The sequence below is a fragment of the Mustela putorius genome, unplaced genomic scaffold (genome assembly GCF_011764305.1).
Source record: "Mustela putorius furo isolate JIRA1106 unplaced genomic scaffold, ASM1176430v1.1 tig00000139_pilon_pilon_pilon, whole genome shotgun sequence".
NCBI classification, from domain to species: domain Eukaryota; kingdom Metazoa; phylum Chordata; class Mammalia; order Carnivora; family Mustelidae; genus Mustela; species Mustela putorius.
In genome coordinates this window covers 9,163,856-9,188,985 of record NW_025421293.1, presented here as the reverse complement: position 1 = coordinate 9,188,985, position 25,130 = coordinate 9,163,856, and the positions used below count along the sequence as shown (strand labels likewise).

At 46.7% G+C, this 25,130-nt stretch overlaps 2 protein-coding genes across 9 annotated transcripts in view; both read left to right on the top strand.

The window, feature by feature from the left end:
• TMEM225B (transmembrane protein 225B) overlaps positions 1-12,454 on the top strand; it is a 30,860-nt gene extending 18,406 nt beyond the window's left edge. The window contains exons 4-10 of one of the 3 annotated variants that reach the window (XM_045075086.1): positions 338-512; positions 2,127-2,201; positions 3,433-3,643; positions 5,360-5,506; positions 6,541-6,678; positions 11,214-11,272; positions 12,098-12,454. In XM_045075086.1, the coding sequence (XP_044931021.1) occupies positions 338-512; positions 2,127-2,201; positions 3,433-3,643; positions 5,360-5,506; positions 6,541-6,678; positions 11,214-11,272; positions 12,098-12,226 (934 nt within the window). In that variant the 3' untranslated portion in view covers positions 12,227-12,454. The remainder of the gene's footprint in view (positions 1-337; positions 513-2,126; positions 2,202-3,432; positions 3,644-5,359; positions 5,507-6,540; positions 6,679-11,213; positions 11,273-12,097) is intronic. The other 2 variants (XM_045075088.1, XM_045075087.1) reach the window with 2 other exon arrangements.
• Positions 12,455-19,991: 7,537 nt separating this feature from the next.
• ZSCAN25 (zinc finger and SCAN domain containing 25) overlaps positions 19,992-25,130 on the top strand; it is an 88,531-nt gene continuing 83,392 nt past the window's right edge. For 3 of the 6 annotated variants that reach the window (XR_006605258.1, XM_004774913.3, XM_045075069.1), the window contains exons 1-4: positions 19,992-20,143; positions 21,734-21,845; positions 23,167-23,584; positions 24,759-24,960. Coding sequence is in view for 5 of the 6 variants with exons in the window: in XM_004774913.3 (XP_004774970.1) it covers positions 23,198-23,584; positions 24,759-24,960 (589 nt within the window). In the remaining variant the exon portion in view is untranslated. Of the gene's footprint in view, positions 20,144-20,315; positions 20,610-21,733; positions 21,846-23,166; positions 23,589-24,758; positions 24,961-25,130 lie in introns of those variants that run through there. The other 3 variants (XM_004774914.3, XM_045075067.1, XM_004774915.3) reach the window with 3 other exon arrangements.

Below are 25,130 nucleotides of genomic sequence, written 5' to 3'. Positions count from 1 at the left end.
TACTTTTTTCTGAATTACTTGAAAGGGAACGTGGATATAACCTTCACCCCTAAGTACAATGTCATGCTTCTCCTAAGAGGAAGGTGGTTCTATATCATTGTGACCCTAGTAACATACCTAAGAAAAAGAATTTAATTCCCTAATACTGTCTGAAGTGCAGTCCATATTCAGACTTTCTCCAGTTGCCCCAAGAATGTGTTTTATAGCTCTTTTATTTTGAATCAGGGGAAAAAAAAAAATCAAGGGTCCTGAGGAGTTGGGGCCTTCCTCCAGGCACTTGCCATTAGGCCCCTTCAGCCACCCGGCAGGAGGAGTTATATTACCATTCCTGTTTCAGGAATAAGAAAACTGACACCCAGGAAGGAGAAATAACTTACCCAAGGTCACCCTCCTGGGAATGGCAGAGCTGGAATTCGAATTCAGATCTGCCCGGCTCCGGATCGCTTCCACCTCCATCAGCGCACCCACCGCGAACAGCTGCGGAGGCCAGGGACTGCCGAGCCGAGAGCCAGGTGAGGGGCGGGCGGCTGCGGTCGCAGGCCCGGAGGGTCCCTGCCCCCCTCCGCAGCGCCCCGCGGGCTCCGTGGGCTCCGTCCGCAGACCGCGCATCCTCTCGCTCCGGGCCTCCGGGCCCAACGGAAGCTCGAAACTCCGGGCCGGGGGACCAAGGCGCGGGTGAGGGGCCCTCCAGGAGGGAAGCCCTGCCCCGGAGACCGGGAGACCCTGACGGTTCGCAAGGCGGGAAGGGAGGCCGCGGGGGAGCGAGGGGCAGGGTGTTCCCGCGGATAAGGGGTTGTGAGAAGGGACCCCAACCCTCCACCTCCAGGCCACACAGAACCCTACGGGCTGTTGGGACCCACTGTGGGGTGCGGGCGGATGGTCAGATCTGGGTCCATTTTGGGGTCTGGAAAATGTCCCCGTGGCTTTGGGGCCAGAGAAGGGCCAAGGAAGCTTGTTGGCAGGAAGGATCCTCTGAACAAACCGGGGTCAGTTTGCTGCCCAGGTTGCCCCAAATCACTGGTGGGAAAGGGCTGAGGCTCCTGTGGCCCTGACAGGTACCCCCACTGTTCCGACCAGATGTACTTTCTTTCGTCCATCCCTTTCATTCCCAGTACAGCTCCCTGCTGACCCCGGGGCTTGCGCGGGGCCTCGGGAGGGAACAGGGCTGCATCCAGGCTGCTGCAGGGTGGCTCAGGGACTCTCCCAGAGGGAACCCCGATTGAGGAAGCTCCCCCAGGCCCGCGGCTCCGGGCTGGTTCAGGCTCCACCGAGCTGCAACTCTTTTACTTTCCTCGGTCCTTTTAAAATAATAATTGAAACAGTGTGATAGTTGCGTCACTGACAGTTGTTTTTGTTTTGTTTGGAATGCCTTTTTTTTTTTTTTAAATTAAAGATTTTATTTATTTGAGAGAGAGAGAAAGCGACCACAAGCAGGGGGAGCAGCAGAGGGAGAGGGAGAAGCAGGCTTCCTGTTGAGCAAGGAGCCCCAGGCAGGACTGGATCCTAGGACCCTGGGATCACGACCTCAGCCCATGGTGGAGGCTGAACCCACTGAGCCACCCAAGTGTTCCTGTTTTGCATGCTTTTGGCAAAATCAAAAGTTTTAGCAATTCTGTAACCCACCCACCCCCATTCAATCTCTCTTTCTCACTCATGCAAATGGGCTTATCTAGTAGGAAGAATTCACTGGTTCCCGATTTGAAAGTCACCAAGCTGAACTCTGGGCCTGAGGCCTGAAGTGGGAGGGAGGGGCAGCCGTGTGGGCCTCTGGTCCTTGCCCTTGTGCTGACCGACGGTGGTGGGTCTTTCTCTCCTTTCTTCGTTTGAACAGTACAAAGGGGTCTACAGATTCCCTGTTGTATTAACATGTCTAGGGTCCTTTGAGTCTGGCCGAGATCAGTGCATCCCCCAAGTTGCATGTCGGTGGGGTGCAGTGGTCTAATCCCTGTGCTAAGGGCTGTTCCAGAAGGCTGGCAAGGTCCTCCTCACTGGAGAGCTGCCCGTTTGGAGGGGGGGTCAGATAAGAGGTGGCATGCTGGGGTACATCTGGCCCTGAAGTCACCCAGGTAGGGGGGAGGAAAGCTTTGTACCCAGTGACCTGTTTTTTGTATCTTTCTCCCCTCTAGTTACCAAGAGCCTGCAAGTTCCTTTTTTCATCCCTGAATCGCTGCCTCTGGCCTAAGCTGGGCATGGGGCGTCCGGTAAGTGTGGACGGATTGACAGGTGGTGGCTGGTGGCTGGGAGGGCTGGGTGCCGTGGATGGGGCCAAGCAGAGCTTTATGGGAGAGGCAGAGGGCCCCCCCGCCCCACCCTGGGGCTGCTTGGGAGGGAGACCTGTGTGCGTGGGGCAGGAAGAGTAGGGGCTTGGGGACTTCCTGGGCAGACGGCCGATGAGATGGAGGGGTCCTGTGGTGATGGAGCATGACCAAAGCAGGGAAAACACGAAAGCCTGTTTCAGGCAAGTTGAGGTTGCGGGGGAACAGGCCGGGGTGCAGACCATCTGCTGACAGCGTCTAGAGGACTTGGTCCCACGTGGAGCACGGGGGTCAGGATGGCTCCGACCAGAGGGCTGTAGAGCTAGGACTGCTCTCGGGACTGCCTGACTCCATCATTTTAGAGCAAGGAAACTGAGGCCCAGCAGTGAGGTGACTGAGCGGTGTGGCCTGGGGGGGTGGAGGGAAGATCTAAGGGGAGCTTTGGACAGATTATTCAGGTGGGAAGAAGAGAACCTAGTGACAGGAAGGAGGGGAAAGCGCAGGAGGCTATTTCCAAACGAGTCTGACAGCACTCAGGAGTAGCTGTGTTCACGCGTTTATAAATAGCAGATTTTGGGGTGTGTGTGTGCATGAGCGCACCCCCCACTCTGCGGGTCCCACAGCCTCAGAAACACTCCCTACCCCGGCTGCAGGGCGGGGGGGGGGGTCTGCCTCGGACCATGGAGAGGCCCCAGTGCCTGGGGGGATTGCACAGGGTGTAGACCAGGGAGAGCAGCCCACTCATTCTCTGCACTTCAGACCCCGGCCTAATGACCACCCCCATTGTCATCCTGAAATCCCCAAAGCTATTGGCTGTTAGCTGCCTGTGGAGCACAGTGCAGGGGGTCTTTGCAGGTGGGGTGATTGTTAACAGAATCGAGCGGTGAGAACTTTAGGGTTGGTGGGGCTTTGGGACTGGCCTAGTCCAACATCATTTATTGAGGTGGAAATTGGGGCTCAGAGAAGGGACCCTACTTGCCCAAGATCCCCTAGTGACTCAGTGGCAGAAAACGTTTCGTGCATATTTTAGGTCTGCTGAAGCGGTCTGTAAGGTTTTCAAGTTGATCCAGGCCACGAAATCAACATTTCCCGAGCCTCACGTATGTGCTAATATTTCTGCAGGAGTCATCTCCTTCCCCTGTTCCACATGAGAAGCCCTCACTTTTCCCTTGAACAGGTGATGATGACTTTAGAGAACAAGGATCTGAAGGGATTCACGTGGGCCATAGCCCCAGCCTTGACCTCCCTGGGCTACCTGCTCATACTGCTGGTCTCCATCTTTCCCTTCTGGGTGCGGCTGGTAAACGAGGAGTCCCACGAGGTGTTTTTCAGTGGCCTGTTTGAGAACTGCTTCCATATCAAGTGCTGGAAGCCTCGACCCTTATCAGGTAAGGAAGGATGGAGGCAGGGACAGGACAGGGGGAGATGGGGCCAGCAGGGGGACTTGGGTGACAGAGGACCAGATGGAGTCAGAGAGGACAGAATTTAGTAAGTGCGTAAGGACATTTTCTGAGTCTCTGCTCTCTAGGTTAGAGGAAAGTACGTGGCTAGCAAAAAGTTAATAGTATCAAGTCGACCACCGGGGTCAGGAGCAAATGTGTCTGCAAGGAAGTTGATTTCTGGGGTCGGAGTGGCTTTACCTAGGATGGAGGGGCAGGGGTCTTGCCCTACTATGTGAGGCTCCGACACCTCCCAGGGCTGCTGTTAGCTCTCCGACAAGGGACCCTTTTTGGTGGGCCCAGCTCCCAGCTGGGGAACAGCCTTGTTAGGAGAACCCAGGCTGGATTTCAGCCCCCACTTGTCGCCTGTGCTGAACACCTGTCCGACTGCAGGTGGCAACCCGGCAGATAAGGTGCTCAGGCCCGAGTACCACATTCTCAAGAGAGAGCAGGCAGATAGGAGCCCAGTGGGCCATGGATGCACTTGAGGCTGCGTTTTACAAGGGACTTAGGGAGGTCAGGAGGATGTCTGTGTTGGAAAAGGGGTGAGCCTCTTTGGGGAAGGGTCCTTAGGGACTCCCTCCTGAAGAGGAGAAACCTCTTTGGGGAAGACGGGCCATGCTGTGTGTGCTCTTCGACCTGGGGCTCCTCAGCCTCGGCGCTGCTGACACTTCGGCTGGATACTCTGTTGTGGGGGCGCTCCTGTTCCACGCAGGACAGTTAATGGCACCTTTACCCCCTCCGACCCGATTGATGCCCTCAGTTGCGACAACTAAAATGACCTCTTAGCATGGCCAGATATCCCCGGCGGGGGCTATAAAACTGCACCCGATTGAGAACCATTGGTTTAACCCCAGAGTAGATTCTAGAACATTTGGGTCTTTAGCAATACCTTTGTCTTTTTGTCCTACCCCTAGCTGTCCATCTCTCCATGCTTAGGAGGGCGTACAGACGTGTGTTAATGTGTGTCTGAGTCATGCCAATAGTAGGGGATCATCGAGACCCTGGCTCTGCCATTAGATCTATTTCATTACTTCTGTTAACTGGGATAAATAAATAAGCATTACCCCCTCACCCCCTCCCAGAGTTCAGAACATCTTAACCGCATAAGTTCTGATTTTCTACCAAGGGCTTATTTCAGTGTGACCAATACTGATACAATTCTGCACATTGACACACACCACTTTTTTTTTTTTTTTAAAGATTTTATTTTATTTATTTGACAGAGAGAGAGAGATCACAAGTAGGCAGAGCTGCAGGCAGAGGCGGGGTGGGGAAGCAGGCTCCCTGCTGAGCAGAGAGCCCGATGTGGGGCTTGATCCCAGGACCCTAAGATCATGACCTGAGCTGAAGGCAGAGGCTTAACCCTCTGAGCCACCCAGGCGCCCTCCACACACAACTTTTATAATTTTTATTGTTTATTGAAAAGACTGTTTGTCCATCTAGTTTTCCCCCCCCCCCATACACTTCCATGTCATGGGGAACAAAATGTTGGAACCAGAGCCTTCTCGGAGGCCAAGTGGTGGGGTTGGAGCCGTGGTCCCAGGCCGCACTGTGGGACTGAGGGTGGCGAGCTCCGGGGGCCTTCTCTGCAGGCTCTGCGGGGCTCTGTCCCCGGTCACGGGTCAGGGTTTCCAGCTGCAGCCCAGCTTCCCTCCCCTGCAGTGTACATCATTCTCGGCCGCGTTTTCCTGCTGTCTGCGGTTGTCCTGTCTTTCCTCACCACCTTCGTCCTGGTGTCCTTTGCGTCTCAACTGTTTCCCAGGACCTGGAGGCACAATCTGGTGTCAGCCTTCATCAGCTTCCTCACAGGTGTGAAAGAGGCAGGCCGGCCTTGTCCTCAGGCACGCCTCGGCCTTGGGAAGGGGTCAGGGTGGGGGGACCCCAAAGCAGGGAGATGGTTGGTGTCCGTGATGTCAGGAGAGAGGGAATTTTTAGGGCCCCTCTTACCTGCTGCCTTCTCTGAGGCTGCCTGCTCCCCAGGAGGGCGGTCGCTCTCCCCGGGGGCCGCTTGGGCCCCTGCACTACAGCTAGCACAGCCCTTACTGCGTTGGCTTGGGGTCATCAGTCTGGGGTTCTTTTTTGGCCATCATCTCTATCCTGGCCACTGTCATAGAATCTGGTGCAGAATGACAATGTGGAAGTGAAATATAGAATATGAGTGAAATACAAGTGTTTCTTGGATGAGTGGACGGAAGACACCATCTCTGCCCTTTGGAACCTTGACTTTTTTTTTTTTTTAAGATTTTATTTATTTATTTGACAGAGAGAGAGATTACAAGTAGGCAGAGAGGCAGGCAGAGAGAGAAGGAAGCAGGCTCCCTGCTGAGCAGAGAGCCCGATGTGGGACTCGATCCCAGAACGCTGAGATCATGACCTGAGCTGAAGGCAGCGGCTTAACCCACTGCACCACCCAGGCACCCCTGGAACCTTGACTTTAAAAGGCTGGCCAAGGCCCTGCCCCAGGAGACTCCCATCACAGGGAGAAGGTGGAATGCTCACAGTGGGAGAATCAGGTTGAGTTGCACCCAAAGCATCGCACCCAGGGGCCCCAACTGGAGTCAGCCAACAGCACGGGCATAGAGGGGACCTGGGAAAGGGATTTCTGGTTATGGGGCCCCTGGGAGCTGATGCATATGGGCTCTGAAATGAGTTGGGATGGAGGCAAAGACAGGCGTGTGGGGTAGAGGTTACCGGCTCTGATGGGGCACAGGTGTGGGCTGGAGAAAACAGCCTCCGCACAGGAGCCCCCCCTCCCCCCGTGTGGACCACGTGCCTCTGTCGGATTAAGAGCAAAGGTGGGAACCACGGGAGGAGAGCAAGAGTGCCTCCCTGTGACCCTGCAGGGGTCTGTGCCTTCCTGGCCTTGTTGCTGCATGCCCTGGAGATCCAGAATCTGAGGATGAAGCCCAGCCCCCCCCAGTTCTCCGTGCAGTGGCCTTACTACGTCCTTGGCTTTGCCATCGTTCTGTTCATAGTGGCTGGTGAGTGTCCTGGGGCTGGTGCCCCTCTCCCTGCCCTCGGTCCGGATTCCGGAGCCGAGGACGCTCTGGAGCGGTGCTGTCCAAAACTCTAGTCCCTAACTACTTGTGGCTATTTAATTAATTAAAATGAAATTTGTAGAAGTTCAGTTCCTCACTCATGGTAACCACACTTCAGGTGTTTGGTAACATCATAATGTGCTAGTAACTGCCATATTGATTGAATGGGGCAGATGTGGAAATTTCCATCAGTGCAGAAAGTTCTACAGAACAGCACTGCTCCGGAGCCTCAGCCCTCTCTCTCACCCTTGTCTTCCTTGACTTTAGAACCAACCTCCAGATTTCATATTCTACCTTATTCTGTCTTGACTCCTACAGGTTTCTGTGCCTGTCTCTATCTCTGTCCTGGAATCTGTGATCTTCCTCACCTCACCATCACCTTACTGTCTTATCTTTTTAAATTTATGTTTATTTTTTAAAAAAGAATTTATTTATTTGACAGAGAGAGACCACAAGCAGGCAGAGAGGCAGGCAGAGAGAGAGGGGAGGAAGCAGGCTCCCTGCCGAGCAGAGAGCCTGATGTGGGACTCGATCCCAGGACCCTGGGATCATGACCTGAGCCGAAGGCAGAGGCTTTAACCCACTGAGCCACCCAGGCGCCCCCTGTTTTATCTTTATAGACCATCACCATCTATGCCCTCCATCCTATCTGATTTTTTCCTTTTCCCTAATCTTCCTGCTATACTAACCTGACCCATGACATAATCTATTTTAACTTGATTTAATTATACATTGAATATGTATATGTAATGAATGAATATGTAAAAATATTTATCATATGTGAAGTAGATAATTAAAAATAAACTGTATGCTGGGGTGCCTGGGTAGCTCAGTGGGTTAAAAATAAACTATATGCCCATTTCCACCATATAGTTTTAAGAATTAGCCATATTTTCATGGAGTTCATGGTTTGTAAGTTACATTCTTATTTATATGTCACTGAGAAAGAAAAAAAGGATGCCAAGAATCATTAATTATAAGGTGCTGTAGTCTGTAAGGCACATCCTCATTTCAGAAACGTGAAAAAAATGGGCTTGTAACATTTATGAAATATGGTAGGATATTAAGTATCCTTGAAGTCTTCACCCCTCCCAACCATGTGGCTCTTTGTGATCTTGTCCTCTTGTCTCCCCTCAGAAACCGATTATTCTGAAGTTTCTGATAATCATTATTACTGTACACACGTTTGTCCTTAACAATTATAGGACTTAGTATTACTTGCTTTAAAACTTTGTATAATCATACTGTGTTTATACAGCAGTATAACCTCCATATTAATGCAAGGAACTCTAAGTTTCATTCATTTTTAACATTTTTTTTCTTTTAAAAATTTTATTTATTTGGTTGACAGAGAGAGATCACAAGTAGGCAGAGAGGCAGGCAGGGAGAGAGAGAGGAAGGGAAGCAGGCTCCCTGCTGAGCAGAGAACCCGATGCGGGGCTCGATCCCAAGACCCCGAGATCATGACCCGAGCCGAAGGCAGAGGCTTTAACCCACTGAGCCACCCAGGCGCCCCCATTTTTAACATCTTAAGTACTTAATTGAATACATTAAGCTTGTCTGTAGAAGGAGTATGGTATTTCTCTGTGAGAGAATTTTAAGTTCATGGTTCAGTTTCTTCTAATGACTAATGGCTATTTGATTTCTTCTTGAGTTAGTTTTGGTAATTTATATATTTCAATAGGTTTATACATTTTGTATAAATTTTGAAATTTATTGACATAAAGTTACTTGAAATGTTTTCTTTTTTAACTTTATTTTGTGCTGCATCTGTAGTTATGTGCTTCATTTTTCATACTTAATTTTTTCTTTTTTCATTGCCAGGTTTGTGTTGGATTTACCACGTTTTTAGTCTTTCCAAAGGTCCAGCATTTAGCTTTCTTGAACTTTTATATTTTATAGTTTGTTTTCTTTTTTAAAAATTTATTTTTATTTTATTTATTTAAAGATTTTATTTATTTATTTGACAGACAGAGATCACAAGTAGGCAGAGAGGCAGGCAGAGAGAGAGAGGGAAGCAGCCTCCCCGCTGAGCGGAGAGCCTGATGTGGGGCTCGATCCCAGGACCCCAGGATCATGACCTGAGCCAAAGGCAGAGGCTTTTAACCCACTGAGCCACCCAGACACCCCTGGAGGTCCATTTTGATGTTTGATGTTCAATGGAACTTTTCACTTATAAACATTAGATCAAGCTTATTGATTATATTATTTTAATTTTGATTTAGAATTGTTCTAGTTTAAGCTAGTCACAGGAGAAATACTGCATGATTATGCAATATAAGATGACCGAAATAGTCGAGGTCATAGAGGCAGAGTAGGATGGTAGTTGCCGTGGCTAGCAGGGCAAAATGAGATGTTGTTCAATGAATATAATGTCTCAGTTATTCAAGATAAGTAAATTCTAAAGATGTGCTGTACAACATAATACCTATAGTTAACAATACTGTACCGTGCACTTACAGATTCATTAAGTAGGTAGATCTCATGTTAAGTATTCTTACCACAATAAAAAAATCAAAACAATAGCTGAAAATAATGAATTTGTTTTAAAAAAATGGAAATGATAAAGATACCCAAGTATATTTTTTAAATGGAGAAAATTACATTAATTTTAAAAGGCTGGGGAAAAAGTACAATAGAGCCTACTTCCTATAGGCAGTTCTCAATCTCATTCACTTAGATGACCTGGTTTTTTGATTTTTGGCTTTTTTTAAAGATTTTTATTTATTTGTTTATTTGACAGACAGAGATCACAAGTAGGTGGGGAGGCAGGCAGAAAGAGAGGGGGAAGCAGGCTCCCCGCTAAGCAGAGAGCCCGATTCAGGGCTCGATCCCAGGACTCTGGGATCATGACCTGAGCTGAAAGCAGAGGCTTTAACCCACTGAGTCACCCAGACGCCCCAAGACGCACTGTTTTCCTTTCTCATTGCTTCCAACTTAACGTGATAAGAACCATCCCTGACAATTCAGATGCCAGCTTCAGAGGGGCAGAGCTTACACATAGATGGAAACTTTTCTTTTGATTTTTTCCCCTGTAAAACTCCTCTAAACCGTCTTTATAAGTGGCTTAATGACAGCCTAACAATGGACCTCGCTTGACCACACAATGCACAGACGTGGCTGGCATCTCTCAGGCGAAGAAACAGAATCGAAGCCATGTGGAAAGGTCCACAAAGACACGGTCTGCTACAAAAGCATACCTTTCCGGAAATCCAGTTATTAATAAAGTTAACTCACATTTTATTTTATTTTATTTTTTAAAAGATTTTATTTATTTATTTGACAGAGAGAGAGATCACGAGTAGGCAGAGAGGCAGGCAGAGGGAGAGGGAAGCAGGTTCCTGCTGAGCAGAGAGCCTGATCCGGGGCTCGATCCTAGAACCCTGGGATCATGACCTGAGCCGAAGGCAGAGGCTTTAACCCACTGAGCCACCCAGGCGCCCCTCTTCCTTTCATTTTTGTTTATTAAAATTAGTTTTGCTGAACTTACATTTTGAAGTTGACAGTATCCCCAAGCATTCAAGATATTATTTTATTATTTTTTCTTATTTGACTGCTTCCATTGTTGTTGACTCTAAAAATATCATTCTTTTTTGAAGCAATCTTTGTTTTCTCTCAGACTTTCTTTGGTACCTTACAGGGTGTGGCTAATTGTGTCATGACTTGTAGTGTGAACTGAGTCTGAGGAGTAAGGTCTTGATTCTCAACCATCTTAATCTCTCTCTCTTTTTTTTTTTAAATGTCTGTGTGCTTTCCTTCTCTCTTTTCTTTGCGGAACGCCAGGAAGACATCTGTTAGACTTTGTCGCTCTATCCTATGTCTGCCTCTCTCTGTCTTTTCATGCTTTCCATCTCTTTTTCTTTCTGGGCTGCCTTCTGAATAACTCCTAAAGATCTTCAGTTTCATCCATTCACTTTCCAGCTGTGTCTGGTGGGCTGCTTTACTGATTCATTACATTTTTATTTCAAGTCAGTCTGTTTTTATAACTGGAATTATATTTTCCCTTAATTCGTGTGAGTTTTATGCTGTTTTTCCTTATTTATACTTTTAATCTATTCTCTAAATATATTTTTTATTACTCACGTTAAGCATACTTTGCATTCTGTGTCTTATTTTTTTAAGATTTATTTATTTGACAGAGGTCATAAGTATTCAGAGAGGCAGGCAGAGAGAGAGAGAGGGAAGTGGGCTCCCTGCTGAGCACAGAGCCCGATGCAGGGCTTGATCCCAGGACCCGAGATCATGACCTGAGCTGAAGGCAGAGGCTTAACCCAATGAGCCACCCAGGCACCCTGATTCTGTGTCTTTTAAGTTTAACAACTGAATGATATGCAGGTCTGTGTCCGTTGGCTGCTATTTCTACTGGCTCTTGTTTCTTGGTATGTTTGTAGATTCATTTTCCTTGAAGTTGTTTTTTTTTTTTTTTGGTAGAAGCTCGTTGAAGCCTGTATTTAAAGTGTGTTTTTTTTTTCAAAAAGGGATTTGCATTTGCTCTTGTTTGATGCTCGTATGTACAACTAGCCAAGGATCACAACAGGTATTGTGAATTTGGTTGCAGACCCACAGAACAGCTAGCCTCTGTTTATGAATTCTCAGTCAATACAGGTAACTTTGAAGTTCTAGCTCCATATGGCAGACCCTTGTTAGACTGGTCATCTTGAGCAGGCCCTGGGCTTTTCCTCTCACTTTGTGTCCCAAATGCCCAAAAGAATGGAAACTCAGGGTCACCTGGGTTGAGTGTATGTCCCTACGGTGAAGGCTGATTGTATGCTTGCTTGAACTCTCTAGGTTTCTGTTTTCACTAGAGTTTTCTTCCTAAGAATGCCTTACCCTGATGCCAGTTTGATGCTCTATTTATAAATAGGTTTCTGAGGAAATATCTTCTATCGAGGTTTTGGGTTTTTTTTCAGTGGGAGAGTATGTAATCTGCTGTCACATAGAACATAGAAGTTGTCCTTCCCTTAGCCTTAACCTTAACACAGCATTTATTATTCACTCAAGCTATCTCCATTTATGACATCAGTTCTGTTTTTCCTTTCTTTTACTTTGCTAGGAGTCTTGAGTGGGGCATCCAGAGGCCTGGGTTTTGTGTCTGACCTTCCTCTCCTAAACCTTGTTTTCTTACCTATTAATAGTTAGCCGGTTGCTAAGACACCCTGAGCACTGGCTCTGGTTCTGTGAGTTTACCCATCTGTTCGTCTGCCTTGCCTTGTGATGCATTCTGTTTTCCGTCTGTCTCTGTAATACGCTCTGTTGGAGGGGAGAACTAGGGAGGTTGGATGCAGGCCAGAGGGGGTCCCACTCGAGGAGGGCATTCCTGATGTCACTCCCTAACCTGACCCAGACTTCCGCTGTTACCCAGGTGCCATCTGCCTCTTCCAAGAAACAGCCTACCTTAGCTGCCATTGGTTGCCCAGTTCCCGGAGGAGTATCGAGGAGACCCAGGGCGTCCCCCACCTGGAGAATCTGGAGAGTTTGGGAGGAGACCTGAGCTCCATACAAAAGGAGACACTGCTGAAGGAAGAAACGGTTATCTAGTCCAGGAGAGCATCCTCCAGGCGTCCTCCGCTGTATGAACCTGCGGAGGCCTAAGGGGCAGCCGGTCTCTGTCGCTTCACTTCCGAGGAGCTTCGTGACTCAGATCAGTGCTCCCCTACCCTGTACTCACAGCTATTCTGTCTTGCTTGTATTTGCAATTTATTAAAAGTTTTTTGAATTAGTCTGTGTTTCCTGAGCGTTTTGTCTTTTTTTTTTTTTTAAGATTTTATTGATTTATTTGAGAGAGAGAGAGAGCGAGCGAGCGAGCACAAACGGGGGTAGTGGCAGAGGAGAGGGAGAAGCAGACTCCCCACTGAGCACAGAGCCAGATGTGGGGCTCTGTCCCAAGGTCCTGGGATCATGACCTGAACCTAAAGCAGGTGCTTAACCGACGAGCCACCGACGAGCCACCCACGCGCCCCAAAACTCAAAATTTTGATGGAACGTTGTGTTGGCCAAGCTGTAGGGTGGTGGGAAGTCACGTGTTGTACATGGAAGTGCAAAATGACATAACCCCTGCTGAGCGGATTCTTACAATGTGTGCGATACTGCAGAAGCATTCCTACTTTAACATTCTCAATTTAATGATTTATCTGACAGATATACCTACACACATGTTTAAAACTGACATAGGTATAGGGATATTAAGGGGTACATTTGTCACATCAAATGAGCAATTCACATGTCCATGAATGGGGGACATGTTAAATTACGTTACATCCACACTAGCTTAAGGGGAAATAAAAGAGTGAGAAAGATGTTTATGTACCGACATGGAAAGTTTTCTAGGACACATTACATGATAAAAAACAAGGTATCTGGTCTAGTTCCTTCCATGCAAGAAATGGGGAGAAGATAAGGAAAATATACAAATATTAGTATTTCAAAATAAACGCTTGAAGCCTATATGATAAACTAATAAATCTTTGGAGATGGAGATAGATTAGGGAATGGGCTGGAAGGGGCAGGCAGAGATAGGAGCAGTAATTCTCTGCGGGTAACTTTTTATATGATTTCGATTCACAAAACATGTAAGTGTTTTACCTATTCAAAAACCTATTGAATTGTAAAAGTTAAATAAGTAAGGGTAATATAAAAAAAATGCCTAACTGTCCATACCAGCACTCTGAACTTCTAACTTTCATATATATATATTTTTAAAGATTTACTTACTTGAAAGGGAGTTGGGGGGCATAAAGAGCAGAGGGGGAGAGAGAAGCTTAAGCAGACTCCCCACGGAGCCTGACTCAGGTCCTGATCTTAGGACCGTGAGATCAGGACCTGAGCTGAAACCAAGAGTCAGTTGCTCAACTGACTGAGCCACCCAGGCGCCCCTATAACCTACACTTCCATTGTTAATGCTAAAGCAACTCTCACATCTGTCATTTTACTTTGTCCTGCCAAAGATCGGCCAGGTATAATTCTACCCATTTTTAAAATTAAAAACCCACAGAGGTGATGTCTTTTGTCAGAGAATTTTCTTCCCCTCTCCCTCTGCCCCTCTGTCTCTTTCTCCTTTCCTTTCCTTTTCTTTTACCCATTCTTTTCTCTCAGGGCCTCATAATGCTCTCACCTCATTCAGTATCATGTTCCTTGCTAGGAAAAAAGGCCCTAATTTTCTCAGCATCCCTGAGCTGTTTTCTTTTTGACATTTCCATTTCCCTAACAATCCTTTGGTTATATTCTGACCTCTCAGGGCTATTCTTAATTTTTCTTCAAAAATATTCTCTTTATTTATTCTCTTTAAATATTCTCTTTATTCTCTTTATTTTATCATGGGAAAGAAGGGCCAATGATGTAGAAAAGCTGTTCCAAATATAAAAGATAAATATATAACTGTGGTTATTAAACAATAAGGCAGGTCCCGACATGGGAGCTAGATTAAAGAATAAGAGTCCAAACATAGAGGCAGCTTTATACAGGGAAAAATAGAGCCTTCAACAAATGGTGTTGAGAGAAACTTGCTAATAATTGGGAATATGGAAGGCACAGATTTTTTTTTTAAAGATTTTATTTATTTGAGGGAGTGAGAGAGAGAACGAGATAGAGCATGAGCAGGGGGGAGAAGCAGAGGGAGAGGGAGAAGCAGATTCCCCACTGATCAGGAAGCCTGACACAGGGCTTGATGCCAGGACCCCAGGATTAGGATCTGAGCAGACAGTTAATGGACTGAGCCACTCAGGTGCCCTTGGAAGGCACAGAGATTTTAAAAAAGAATGAATGAAGGGCGCCTGAGTGGCTCAGTGGCTTAAGCATTTATCTTCCTCTCAGGTCATGATCTCAGGGTCCTGGGTTTGAGTTCCACCTTGGGCTCCCTGCTCAGCAGGAGTCTGCTTCTCCTTCTACCTCTGCCCCTTCCCCTCCAACCCTCCCCTCCTCCAACCCAGATTTGTGTGTGTGTGCGTGCAGGCTCTCTCTCTTAAATAAATAAATAAAATCTTAAAAAAATAAAAAAGGATTGAATGAATTTGAATACATAAAACATACAATCTTTGGTCATGCATGAAGTTCATTAAGAAAGACAAATGAGGGGGTGCTTGGGTGGCTCAGTGCGTTAAGCCTCTGCCTTCGGCTCAGGTCATGATCCCAGGGTCCTGGGATAGAGCCCTGCATCGGGCTCTCTGCTCAGCAGGGAGCTGCTTCCTTCTCTCCCTCTACCTGCTTCTCTGCCTACTTGTGATCTCCATCTGTCAAAGAAATAAATAAAATCTTAAAAAAAAAAAGACAGACAGACAAATGGGGGGGGGCACCTGGATAGCACAGTTGGTTAAGTGTCTGGCTCTTGGTTTCAGGTCAGGTCATGATCTCAGGGTCCTGGGACTGAATCCCGAGTTGGGCTCTGTGCTCAGGGTGAAGGCTGCTTGAGGATTCTCTCTGTCCCTGTCCCCTTGCCCTTCCTCCTGTTTTATTTCTCTCTCTCTCTCTCTCAAGTAAGTAAAAAAATCTTTAAAAAAAAACAAATAGGAAAATACTTCAAGACATTTGGAAAAGGGCCAATTGTCTTAATGTCCCCAAAACACATATATCAATAAGAAAGAGATAAAGAACCTAACAGAAACAGAGGGAAGGATAAACATAGCTAGTCCACAGAAAAAGAAATACAAGTAAATAATGTGGGTAGGAATAATGATTGACTTCCCTTATTATTAAGAAATGCAAGTAAAAAATTGTGGCATCATTTATTTTCCTCATCAGATTGGCAAAGATGGAAAAGTTTGATAACATCCAGTGTTGATGAGATTGTGGGGAAATGAATGTTAATATCCCGTTTCCAGTGGGAATGGAAATTGGTGCAGACTCCTTGCAGGAAAATTGGGCAGTAGCTGACAATATTCCAAATGTGTATTACTTTTAAACCCAGCAATTCCATGTATGGAACTTATCCTTGGATAAAACTTGAATGGATGTTTAACAATGTTCTTTCTAGATTTCTGGTAAATCTTAATGCTGGAAACATCCTAAAAGTCTACCAAGAGTCTCCATAAGTCATGGTAAATCCATGCACTGGAACACTATGCAGCTGGTTAAAAGAGAGTGGGGTAGATCAATATGTGTAGACACAGAAAGAGATGCTGTTTAGTGAATAAAAGCAAAGTGCAGAGCAGAATATAGCATGATTCTGTTTATGGGAAACAAACAGGATATGCATTTTATGCTTAGTTTGCCTATAATATTTCTGGAACCTGCTTCATGGCCTCATCACAACCTCTGATTCCTCAGCTGTTCCGTTCTTGTTGGTTTCCATCCCTCCTCTCTGCTCAGCTTAGACTCCTGGTCACTCACTCAACACAAACTTTTCCCACCGGAGTCCTCTTTCCCTCCACTCTGGGACTCTCTATGTTAAATCCCAACATTCGGGATGCCTGGGTGGCTCAGTGAGTTAAGCCTCTGCCTTCGGCTCAGATCATGATCTCAGGGTCCTGGGATCGAGTCCTGCATTGGGCTCTCTGCTTGGCGGGGAGCCTGCTTCCTCCTCTCCCTCTCTCTCTGCCTGCCTCTCTGCCTACTCGTGATCTCTGTTAAAAAAAAAAAAAAAACCAACATTAGATCAAGCCACCCGTTTATTTTAAGCAGATTTGCCCCAGATTGCACATACAATTGTGTGGCTTAATTCTATCACTTGTTTGGTTTCAATCTCACTTGGGTGTTCAGTGTTGATTGATGATCTTTCCATCAACCTTACAATTTTTTCTTTTTTCTAAAATATTTTATTTATTCGAGAGAGAGAGGGAGGAGGAGAGAGCACAAACGGGGGAAGAGGGTGAGGGAGAGGGAGAATCAGGCTCCCCACTGAGCAGGGAGCCCAGTGCAGGGCTTGATCCAAAGACCCAGAGCGGAAAGCAAATGCTTAACCAACTGAGCCACCCAGGTGTCCCTACAGCTTTTTCTTACATTATTTCAATATCACAATAGATATTTCAGTTTTTTACTTCATTATTTAAGCCTATCATTGTCCTGTGCGTTCTCAGCAGGTAATATCACTGGGGAAAGAGGCCAAGAATGAACTCCTCAAACACCTCTAGAATGATTTTAAAACCATCTACTTCAGGGATCAGCCAGCTACAGTCCTTGTGTCAAATCAAGTGCCGGGTGTGAGCTAAACATGGTTTTGACATTTTTACAGGATTGCAAAAATGAAGAATATATGAAAATGCATCCAGCAAAACTTAGGATAGTTATTTCTGGCCTTTCATGGAAAAAGTTTGCTGAGCCCTAACCTAGACCATCACTCTTTGAATCTTTTTGAATCTTTTCTTCCCAATTCCTCTCCAAAGCTTCCCTGGAAACCTGTAATCTGATCCAATCTCCTCCTGCCTCTGCCAGAATGATCTTTACTCTGTGTCTTCTCCATGGCAAGCTGATGGAAGGTTTTTTTTTTTATATAATTTTTTATTTTTTATAAACATATATTTTTATCCCCAGGGGTACAGGTCTGTGAATCACCAGGTTTACACACTTCACAGCACTCACCAAAGCACATACCCTCCCCAATGTCCATAATCCCACCCTCTTCTCCCCAACCCCCCCCCCCAGCAACCCTCAGTTTGTTTTGTGAGATTAAGAGTCACTTATGGTTTGTCTCCCTCCCAATCCCATCTTCTTTCATTTATTCTTCTCGTACCCACTTAAGCCCCCATGTTGCATCACCACTTCCTCATATCAGGGAGATCATATGATAGTGGTCTTTCTCTGCTTGACTTATTTCGCTAAGCATGATATGCTCTAGTTCCATCCATGTTGTCGCAAATGGCAAGATTTCATTTCTTTTGATGGCTGCATAGTATTCCATTGTGTATATATACCACATCTTCTTTTTTTTTTTTTTAAGATTTTATTTATTTATCGGACAGAGAGAAATCACAAGTAGATGGAGAGGCAGGCAGAGAGAGAGAGGGAAGCAGGCTCTCTGCTGAGCAGAGAGCCCGATGCGGGACTCGATCCCAGGACTCTGAGATCATGACCTGAGCCGAAGGCAGCGGCTTAACCCACTGAGCCACCCAGGCACCCTATACCACATCTTCTTGATCCATTCATCTGTTGATGGACATCTAGGTTCTTTCCATAGTTTGGCTATTGTGGACATTGCTGCTATAAACATTCGGGTACACGTGCTCCTTTGGATCACTACGTTTGTATCTTTAGGCTAAATACCCAGTAGTGCAATTGCTGGGTCATAGGGCAGTTCTATTTTCAACATTTTGAGGAACCTCCATGCTGTTTTCCAGAGAGGTTGCACCAGCTTGCATTTGATGGAAGGTTTTTGATATCACTAGGAATAGCTTAGTGTTCCCAGATAGACTGAGCCAATCAGGCAATTTCATTTGGCCCTGGATGTCAAGGTTGTCTAATAACTCTCAGATGTGAGTGCATGTTAGTGGATGGAGGCTATCCAACACTATTCCCAAGGTCATTGATATTATAATTTGTAATATAAAAAAATCTGTGATCCTCTGAGCCCAGTGGACTTGGTCCCGAATGCGTCATAAGGTATGGACCTAACATTATTTCTTTCCAGATAACCAACAAGTTGTTTGCTTTTTAAATGTTCTTTCATTTTTTAAAATTTATTTTTTTAAATTTTTTTATTTCTTTTCAGCGTAACAGTATTCATTGTTTTTGCACCACACCCAGTGCTCCATGCAATCCATGCCCTCTCTAATACCCACCACCTGGTTCCCCCAACCTCCCACACCCCGCCCCTTCAAAACCCTCAGATTGTTTTTCAGAGTCCATAGTCTCTCATGGTTCACCTCCCCTTCCAATTTCCCTCAACTCCCTTCTCCTCTCTAACTCCCCTTGTCCTCCATGCTATTTGTTATGCTCCACAAAGAAGTGAAACCATATGATAATTACTCTCTCTGCTTGACTTATTTCACTCAGCATAATCTCTTCCAGTCCCATCCATGTTGCTACAAAAGTTGGGTATTCATCCTTTCTGATGGAGGCATAATACTCCATAGTGTATATGGACCACATCTTCCTTATCCATTTGTCCACTGAAGGACATCTTGGTTCTTTCCACAGTTGGGCGACTGTGGCCATTGCTGCTATAAACATTGGGGTACAGATGGCCCTTCTTTTCACTACATCTGTATCTTTGGGGTAAATACCCAGTAGTGCAATTGCAGGGTCCTAGGGAAGCTCTATTTTTAATTTCTTGAGGAATCTCCACAGTGTTTTTCAAAGTGGATGCACCAACTTGCATTCCCACCAACAGTGTAAGAGGGTTCCCCTTTCTCCACATCCTCCCCAACACATGTTGTTTCCTGTCTTGCTAATTTTGGCCATTCTAACTGGTGTCAGGTGGTATCTCAATGTGGTTTTAATTTGCATCTCCCTGATGGCTAGTGATGATGAACATTTTTTCATATGTCTGATAGCCATAAAATGTTCATTCTTATAAATATATGTGGCTTTGGTCATTTACCAAATTATTTCACCCTCTCTCTCATCCTCCAGATCCAATTAATCCTCAAACCCTGGCAATGTTACTTCCCCAGTAAGTTTCATATAGAATCACTCTTGGCAATTTCTGGTCTCAGGGACTGTCCCAGGTCTGTACCATCCTCTCTCTCCTGGACTGCTTCTTAAGCTTCCTTTTACGCAACAGTCAGCCATCTCGTTTCTCCACCTCCCTCCCCTCTTGCTCGGTCTTTCTTGAAGGGTTCTCAGCAGCATCTTCACAAATTGTGTCCCTTCCCGCCTTGAAACCTTTCCATGGCTCCCCATTGCCTTTAGCTCACCAGCTGAAATACTAAGTTTAACCGTGTACTCCAGTGGCCCGGGTTGTGTGGGAATGCCGTCAACCCCTCCCCACTCACTGGGGACACTCACCTCACTTTTTAAAAGCTCACCCTTCAAATCTGAGCTGAGGTGCCCCTCCTCCAGGAAGTCTTCCCTGATTCCCTCCTCCAAACTATTCGCGGGGGAGGCCCCTCTTATGTGAACCTATAGAATTCGGTGCTTCCCTCCGTCACCCTCGGCCCCTGCGCCTTGCACAAAGTACAAGAAGCGCGGAATAAGCACGTGTTGGCCTATACAGCCCGCTGAAAGAGGCTTCATGCCCAGTAGTGTGTCTGGAGGGACCTTCTCACGAAGGGAAAGCAGATGCCAAGGCGCGGAGGCGCCAAAAGACCTGACGACCGTGAGGACCTCGAGCCTCTAGGGCACGAGTTAGCCTGGGAAGAGCAGCTCAGTCTCCCCGGACAGGCCCAGTGGACCGGCGACCATAGAGACTCCCCGACCTCCGGGAGTCCTAGAGAGGAAGCGGAAGGGGGCTCTTTCCTCACGCACCTGTCTGACAGCGTCCGCGGCCCACATCCGGTCCTCTGAGCGCTCGGGCCTGGCTGGCGTTGTTGAAGGGCTGCGGGTGAGTGTTGGGTTGGGGCGACGCGGGGCGACGCGGGGCGGCGGGTGAAGGCGGCGGCGGGGCAGGGTTTCGGGTCCTCTGCGGGCTGAGGCGGTCGGGGGGGGCAGCGTTTGGGGACCGTTGCGGTGGCGGCGGCGGGGCTGAGGTAGCGGGCGGCGCGTCTCCCCGGAGCAACCTCCCGCGGCACGGAGGCCTTGGTGGGGCGCGACGCAGGGGCTCAGGTGGGAGCGGACTCGGGCCCGCCCGGCCAGGGTTACCTCAGCGCTCGGGGCGTCCGCGAACTCGAGACCTGAAACCAGAGCAGCCCTCTCAGAAAATTTGAAAGTAGCCATTTTAGATCAAGACGTGGGACGCTCACGTAAAGAATGGCTTCTCTTTTAAGCCTTCTCTTCGTGAAGGGCCAGGGATGAAGGATGAAAAAGGACCTTGCGCGCCTTCGGGGAGTCTGGTAGTCGGAGACACGCTGGTAAACAATTGCGCCGTAGCGCCCTAAATTCCAACAGGGGAGTGAATGGGAGTGAGTACGTGCAGTAGCTGGGAAGTCGCGAGAGAAGTCTCTCTTGGTGCAGCAGAGAAAAATGAACGGATTGAAGATGAAAAATGGGCTTACGAAGGGTGTATAACTACAGAGCACCCAATAGGATATTAAGTAGAAGTTTCGGAAGTACCTCCTGCCAAGTTTGATTATTCTCTGTAGGTTAAGAGTGATCTTTCCCTTCTCCAAAAACCCAGCCCCTTCTCCACTTTCGACTCCCAAGTCGGCCTCCCCAGCCTGGGTACCGCGCACCCCCAGCCTGAACCCGTCGTGAAATGGAATAGTATTCAGCCAGTCTAGTGTAAGCCCCTTCTTTTTTCATGAGTACTTGAACCGACATTAACCTTTTTCTCATTTTGGCTCCCCCTGTGGTTTATCTGCACCCTATCTTTTGGGAGGCCGACCTAGGTCATCTAACGTCTTACAGCTCCAGTTTCTTCATTTGAAAAGTAGGGGGAGTAATACTCCCTATACAGAATGGTTATTAAGTATTGAATCAGAGTGTGTGCTCACAGGCTTTCTAACTGGGAGAGCCTATAGAAGTTAAAAATCTTAATTTTTTTTAAATTAAAAAGAATATATTTTATATTTTAAAAAAATATATATAATATATAAAAATATTATATTTGTTTATTTGACAGAGAGAGAGAGAGCGCACAAGTAAGCAGAGCGTCAGGGAGAGGGGGAGAGAGAGAAGCAGGCTCTTTGCTGAGCAGGGAGCCTGATGTGGGGCTCGATCCCAGGACCCTGGAATCATGACCCGAAGGCAGCCGCTTGACCAACTAAGCCACCCGGGCGTTCCCCCCCCCCCTTTTAAAAATTTTTTATTTGAGAGGGAGAAAGCAGGGGGTGGAGGAGCAGAAGGAGAGGGAGAGAATCCTGAAGCAGACCATGTGCTGAGGAGGAACACAAAGCAGTGCTGGATCCCAGGACCCTGAGATCATGACCTGAGGGAAATCGAGAGTCTGCCCTTAACTGACTGAGCCATCCCAGAAATTAAAAATCTTTTGACCAATTGTAATGATACATATATGTCACTCTTTTGTGTTCTTTAGGCTGAGCACACGGTCACATCCAAGCCACTGGCAAGTCTATTGGTTTTACCTCCAGAATATGTCTTGACTGTCTGCTTTGTCACCATCCTGAGCCTCTCCTGCTTGGACCACTGTAAGTGCTGCTTCCCTTCCTGTCCCCTCTAAACTATAGTCCATTGACATACCACAGGCAAAATAAACTTTCTTTTCTTTTTTTTTTTTTCTTTTTAAAGATTTTATTTACTTGACTCACAGAGAGAGAGCACAAGTAGGCAGAGTGGCAGGCAGAGGGAGAGGGAGAAGTAGGCTCTCTACTGAGCAAGGAGCCTGACATGGGGCTCGATATCAGGACCCTGAGATCATTACCTGAGCCGAAGGTAGCCACTTAATCGACTGAGCTGCCCATGTGCCCTGCAAAATGACTTTTATAAAACATGTGGCTCCTTGCTAAAGTAAGATTAACTCATAATTTTTAGTGTGTTCCAGTTCCTGGATAATCTGGTTCTGCCTGCCTCTGCCGCCTCTTCTCGTGCAGCGTTGTCACTCAACTCTGCAGAAGCCATACTTCACTTTGGCTTGTTCTCAGATATACAGAGTAATTTCTGGTCTCAGTCCTTGTGCGTGGAAAAATCTGAATGACTGATTCATTCTCATCCTTTGGGTCTCAGCCTACATGTCATTTTTTCAGAAAATTGTTCTTCAAGTTGTTCATCCTCCATTAACAGCACTGTACATATTTCCTTTCTAGAACTTATCTCCATTTATAATTTTAATTTATTTGCATGTATATATTTTTTCTCTCTGCTGTGCTAGTATATGAGTATCAAAGGGTAAGTGCTGTGTTTGTCTTGTTTTATATTTTTTATATATATATATATATATACATATATATATATTTAAGATTTTATTTATTTATTTGAGAGAGAGCAAGAGAGGGAGAGAGAACACAGAGGGAGGTGGAGAAGCAGACTCCCTGCTGAGCAGAGAGCCTTATATAGGGCTTGATCTCAAGTCTCCAAGATCATGACTGGAGCTGGAGGCAGAGGCTCAACCGACTGAGCAGCCCAGGCACCGCATCTGTATTATATTTCTGGTTTTTGCAGGTTTGGCATATATATTTACTGAAAATGTATTACACCTTTGGAAGAGTAGGTCTGTGTGACTGATCTAATTATAACCTATTTTATATTCTCTGATTTTCGCGTTATTTCCCTGATGAGATCCTGCAGTGTTTGTGGGCATAAAGTAAAGTCTCTACATTTTTCTGCACATACTTGGTAATTAGCATAACTAACTAGAATTGATGTAATTTTTAGGATATATGTTCAGTTTTTTGAAAGTAATTGTCATGTTCTCCAGCAGAAGAGCCATTGATGGTAGGCACAGAACTGGGATGGACTGAGTTTTTCTTTTTCTCATTTATGCTTCCATTATTGTTTGTCTGGCCTTCCCAGCAGACACTCAGTCTTCTGGGAGGGTGTGAAGATGCTTAAAGAGCGTCCAGGGATGGCAGAAGACCCTCAGCAGCCGATGGGTGTTCCTGTGGTAAAGCTGGAGAAAGAGTTGCCATGGGGCAGGGGAAGGGAGGACCCTAGTCCGGAGACTTTTCGTCTGAGGTTTCGGCAGTTCCGCTACCAGGAGGCAGCTGGTCCCCAGGAAGCCCTCAGGGAACTCCAGGAACTCTGTCGCCAGTGGTTGAGGCCTGAGCTGCACACCAAGGAGCAGATCTTGGAGCTGCTGGTGCTGGAGCAGTTCCTGACCATCCTGCCTCGGGAGTTCTATGCCTGGATTCGGGAGCATGGCCTGGAGAGTGGCAAGGCTCTTGTGGCCATGGTGGAAGACTTCACAGAGAGAACATTGGAGGCCAAGGCGGTGGGTGAGAAGGGGGAATCTGGGTCTTGTTTCATTGGTGTGGGAAGGGGAGATTTAAAGAATTGAAAGGTTTGAGGAAGCAGTGGGAGTCGATGAGGTATACAGTCTCCTTCCCCTGCTCCCAGACCCCCTGAAGTACTTTCTGGAGGGCAGTGGAGTTTTCAGCAAGAAAATCCATTCTCAGGGAAGGTGCAGGGCTTGTAGAAGGGCTGTTAGCTTCCTTTTTTGGTCATCAGGACAAGAGGCCTGGCCATATTTCCCTTGTGAGCCTCAGGCCTAACGAACCTTACTTTTAAGGTTCCTCAACTCATTCCTCTTTGGGCAGGATGCATGTGAGAATGCAGAGAATTCCAGTTGGGTGAATATTCTTCCTAAGAAGCATGGTCTGCACAGTGCAATTTCCACATCTGGGATATCAACTTAAGTGGCTCACATCAGCGATTCTGTGGTGGTGGTCTGGTCATACCAGGCAACTGCATCTTAGATACTTCCTTGGGACTTTGGCTGGTGTCTGTGACTCTTTGGTATAATCACCTGATTATTGTCTGGGAAAGAAGAGAGCAGGACTTAACATTACTGTTTTGCTTGCAAGTAACTGTCTTTCTTAACTTCATCTTTCCTTTCCTGCTGTAGTTACCCCAGACTTCCTCCATAATCCTAAGAATTATTTTTTTACTCCCAGCCCAGAAGCTTAAAAGTAGACCCAAAGGGGCCTGTTTTTGTGAGTGTATCTCAATATGAGTTGTCCTGATTTTTCTTGCTATTTTTAGAGCTAGTTTTTTTCACTAGGTAATTCACTATGGAATCAGAGCTTGTATTTTTTACTTTTAGCATTTGTAATTGGGGGATTTTTTTTTCCTAGTAGGGAGTGTTTCGGGCTAAAGTTCTCAATCAAACAATATTTAGCCTCTCTGTGACATTATGCATGGTGGAATTCTGTTAGGCTGAGGGACCCTTGCAGAATGGCATGGACATAGAACAGTTGCTCATAGCCTGATAAAGAGAGCTTAGTCTCTTTTTCACCTTCTTACCGACATCCTGTGGAAGAACCTAGCCAGCTTTTTCTTCCCCTCCCTTGCAGCTGGAATGGTTCTTTTCTAGGTTTTCTTTTTAGGTTTTAATTCAGATCCCTCCCCCAGGCCTCATTCTAATAGGTGTTGGGGACTGTCCTTAGGTTCCATGCCACGTGCAGGGAGAGCAGCAGGAGACAGCACTTGGCAGAGGCCCTTGGGAACCAGGTGTGCACCTGGGGCCGGTGGAGATCAAGCCCGAGTGGGGGATGCCCCATGGGGAAGGAGTTCAAGGCCTAGACCAAGGCACTGAGGAGCAACTCAGTCAGGACCCTGGAGCTGGGACACAAGCCTTCCAGGAGCAGGGTAAGATGCAAACAGTAAAGTAAGGACATAGAAGACTGTGCTTTGTGATCCTATCCTTTACAAGTCCAGCAGTTGTTAAATGAAGTGACCTGTGGGCTGTAATTCTGATTTTTCCTGGTTACTTCCTTGACTTTAGTAGGAAAGAGATGAAGTGGAATTGTTTTCTGTAT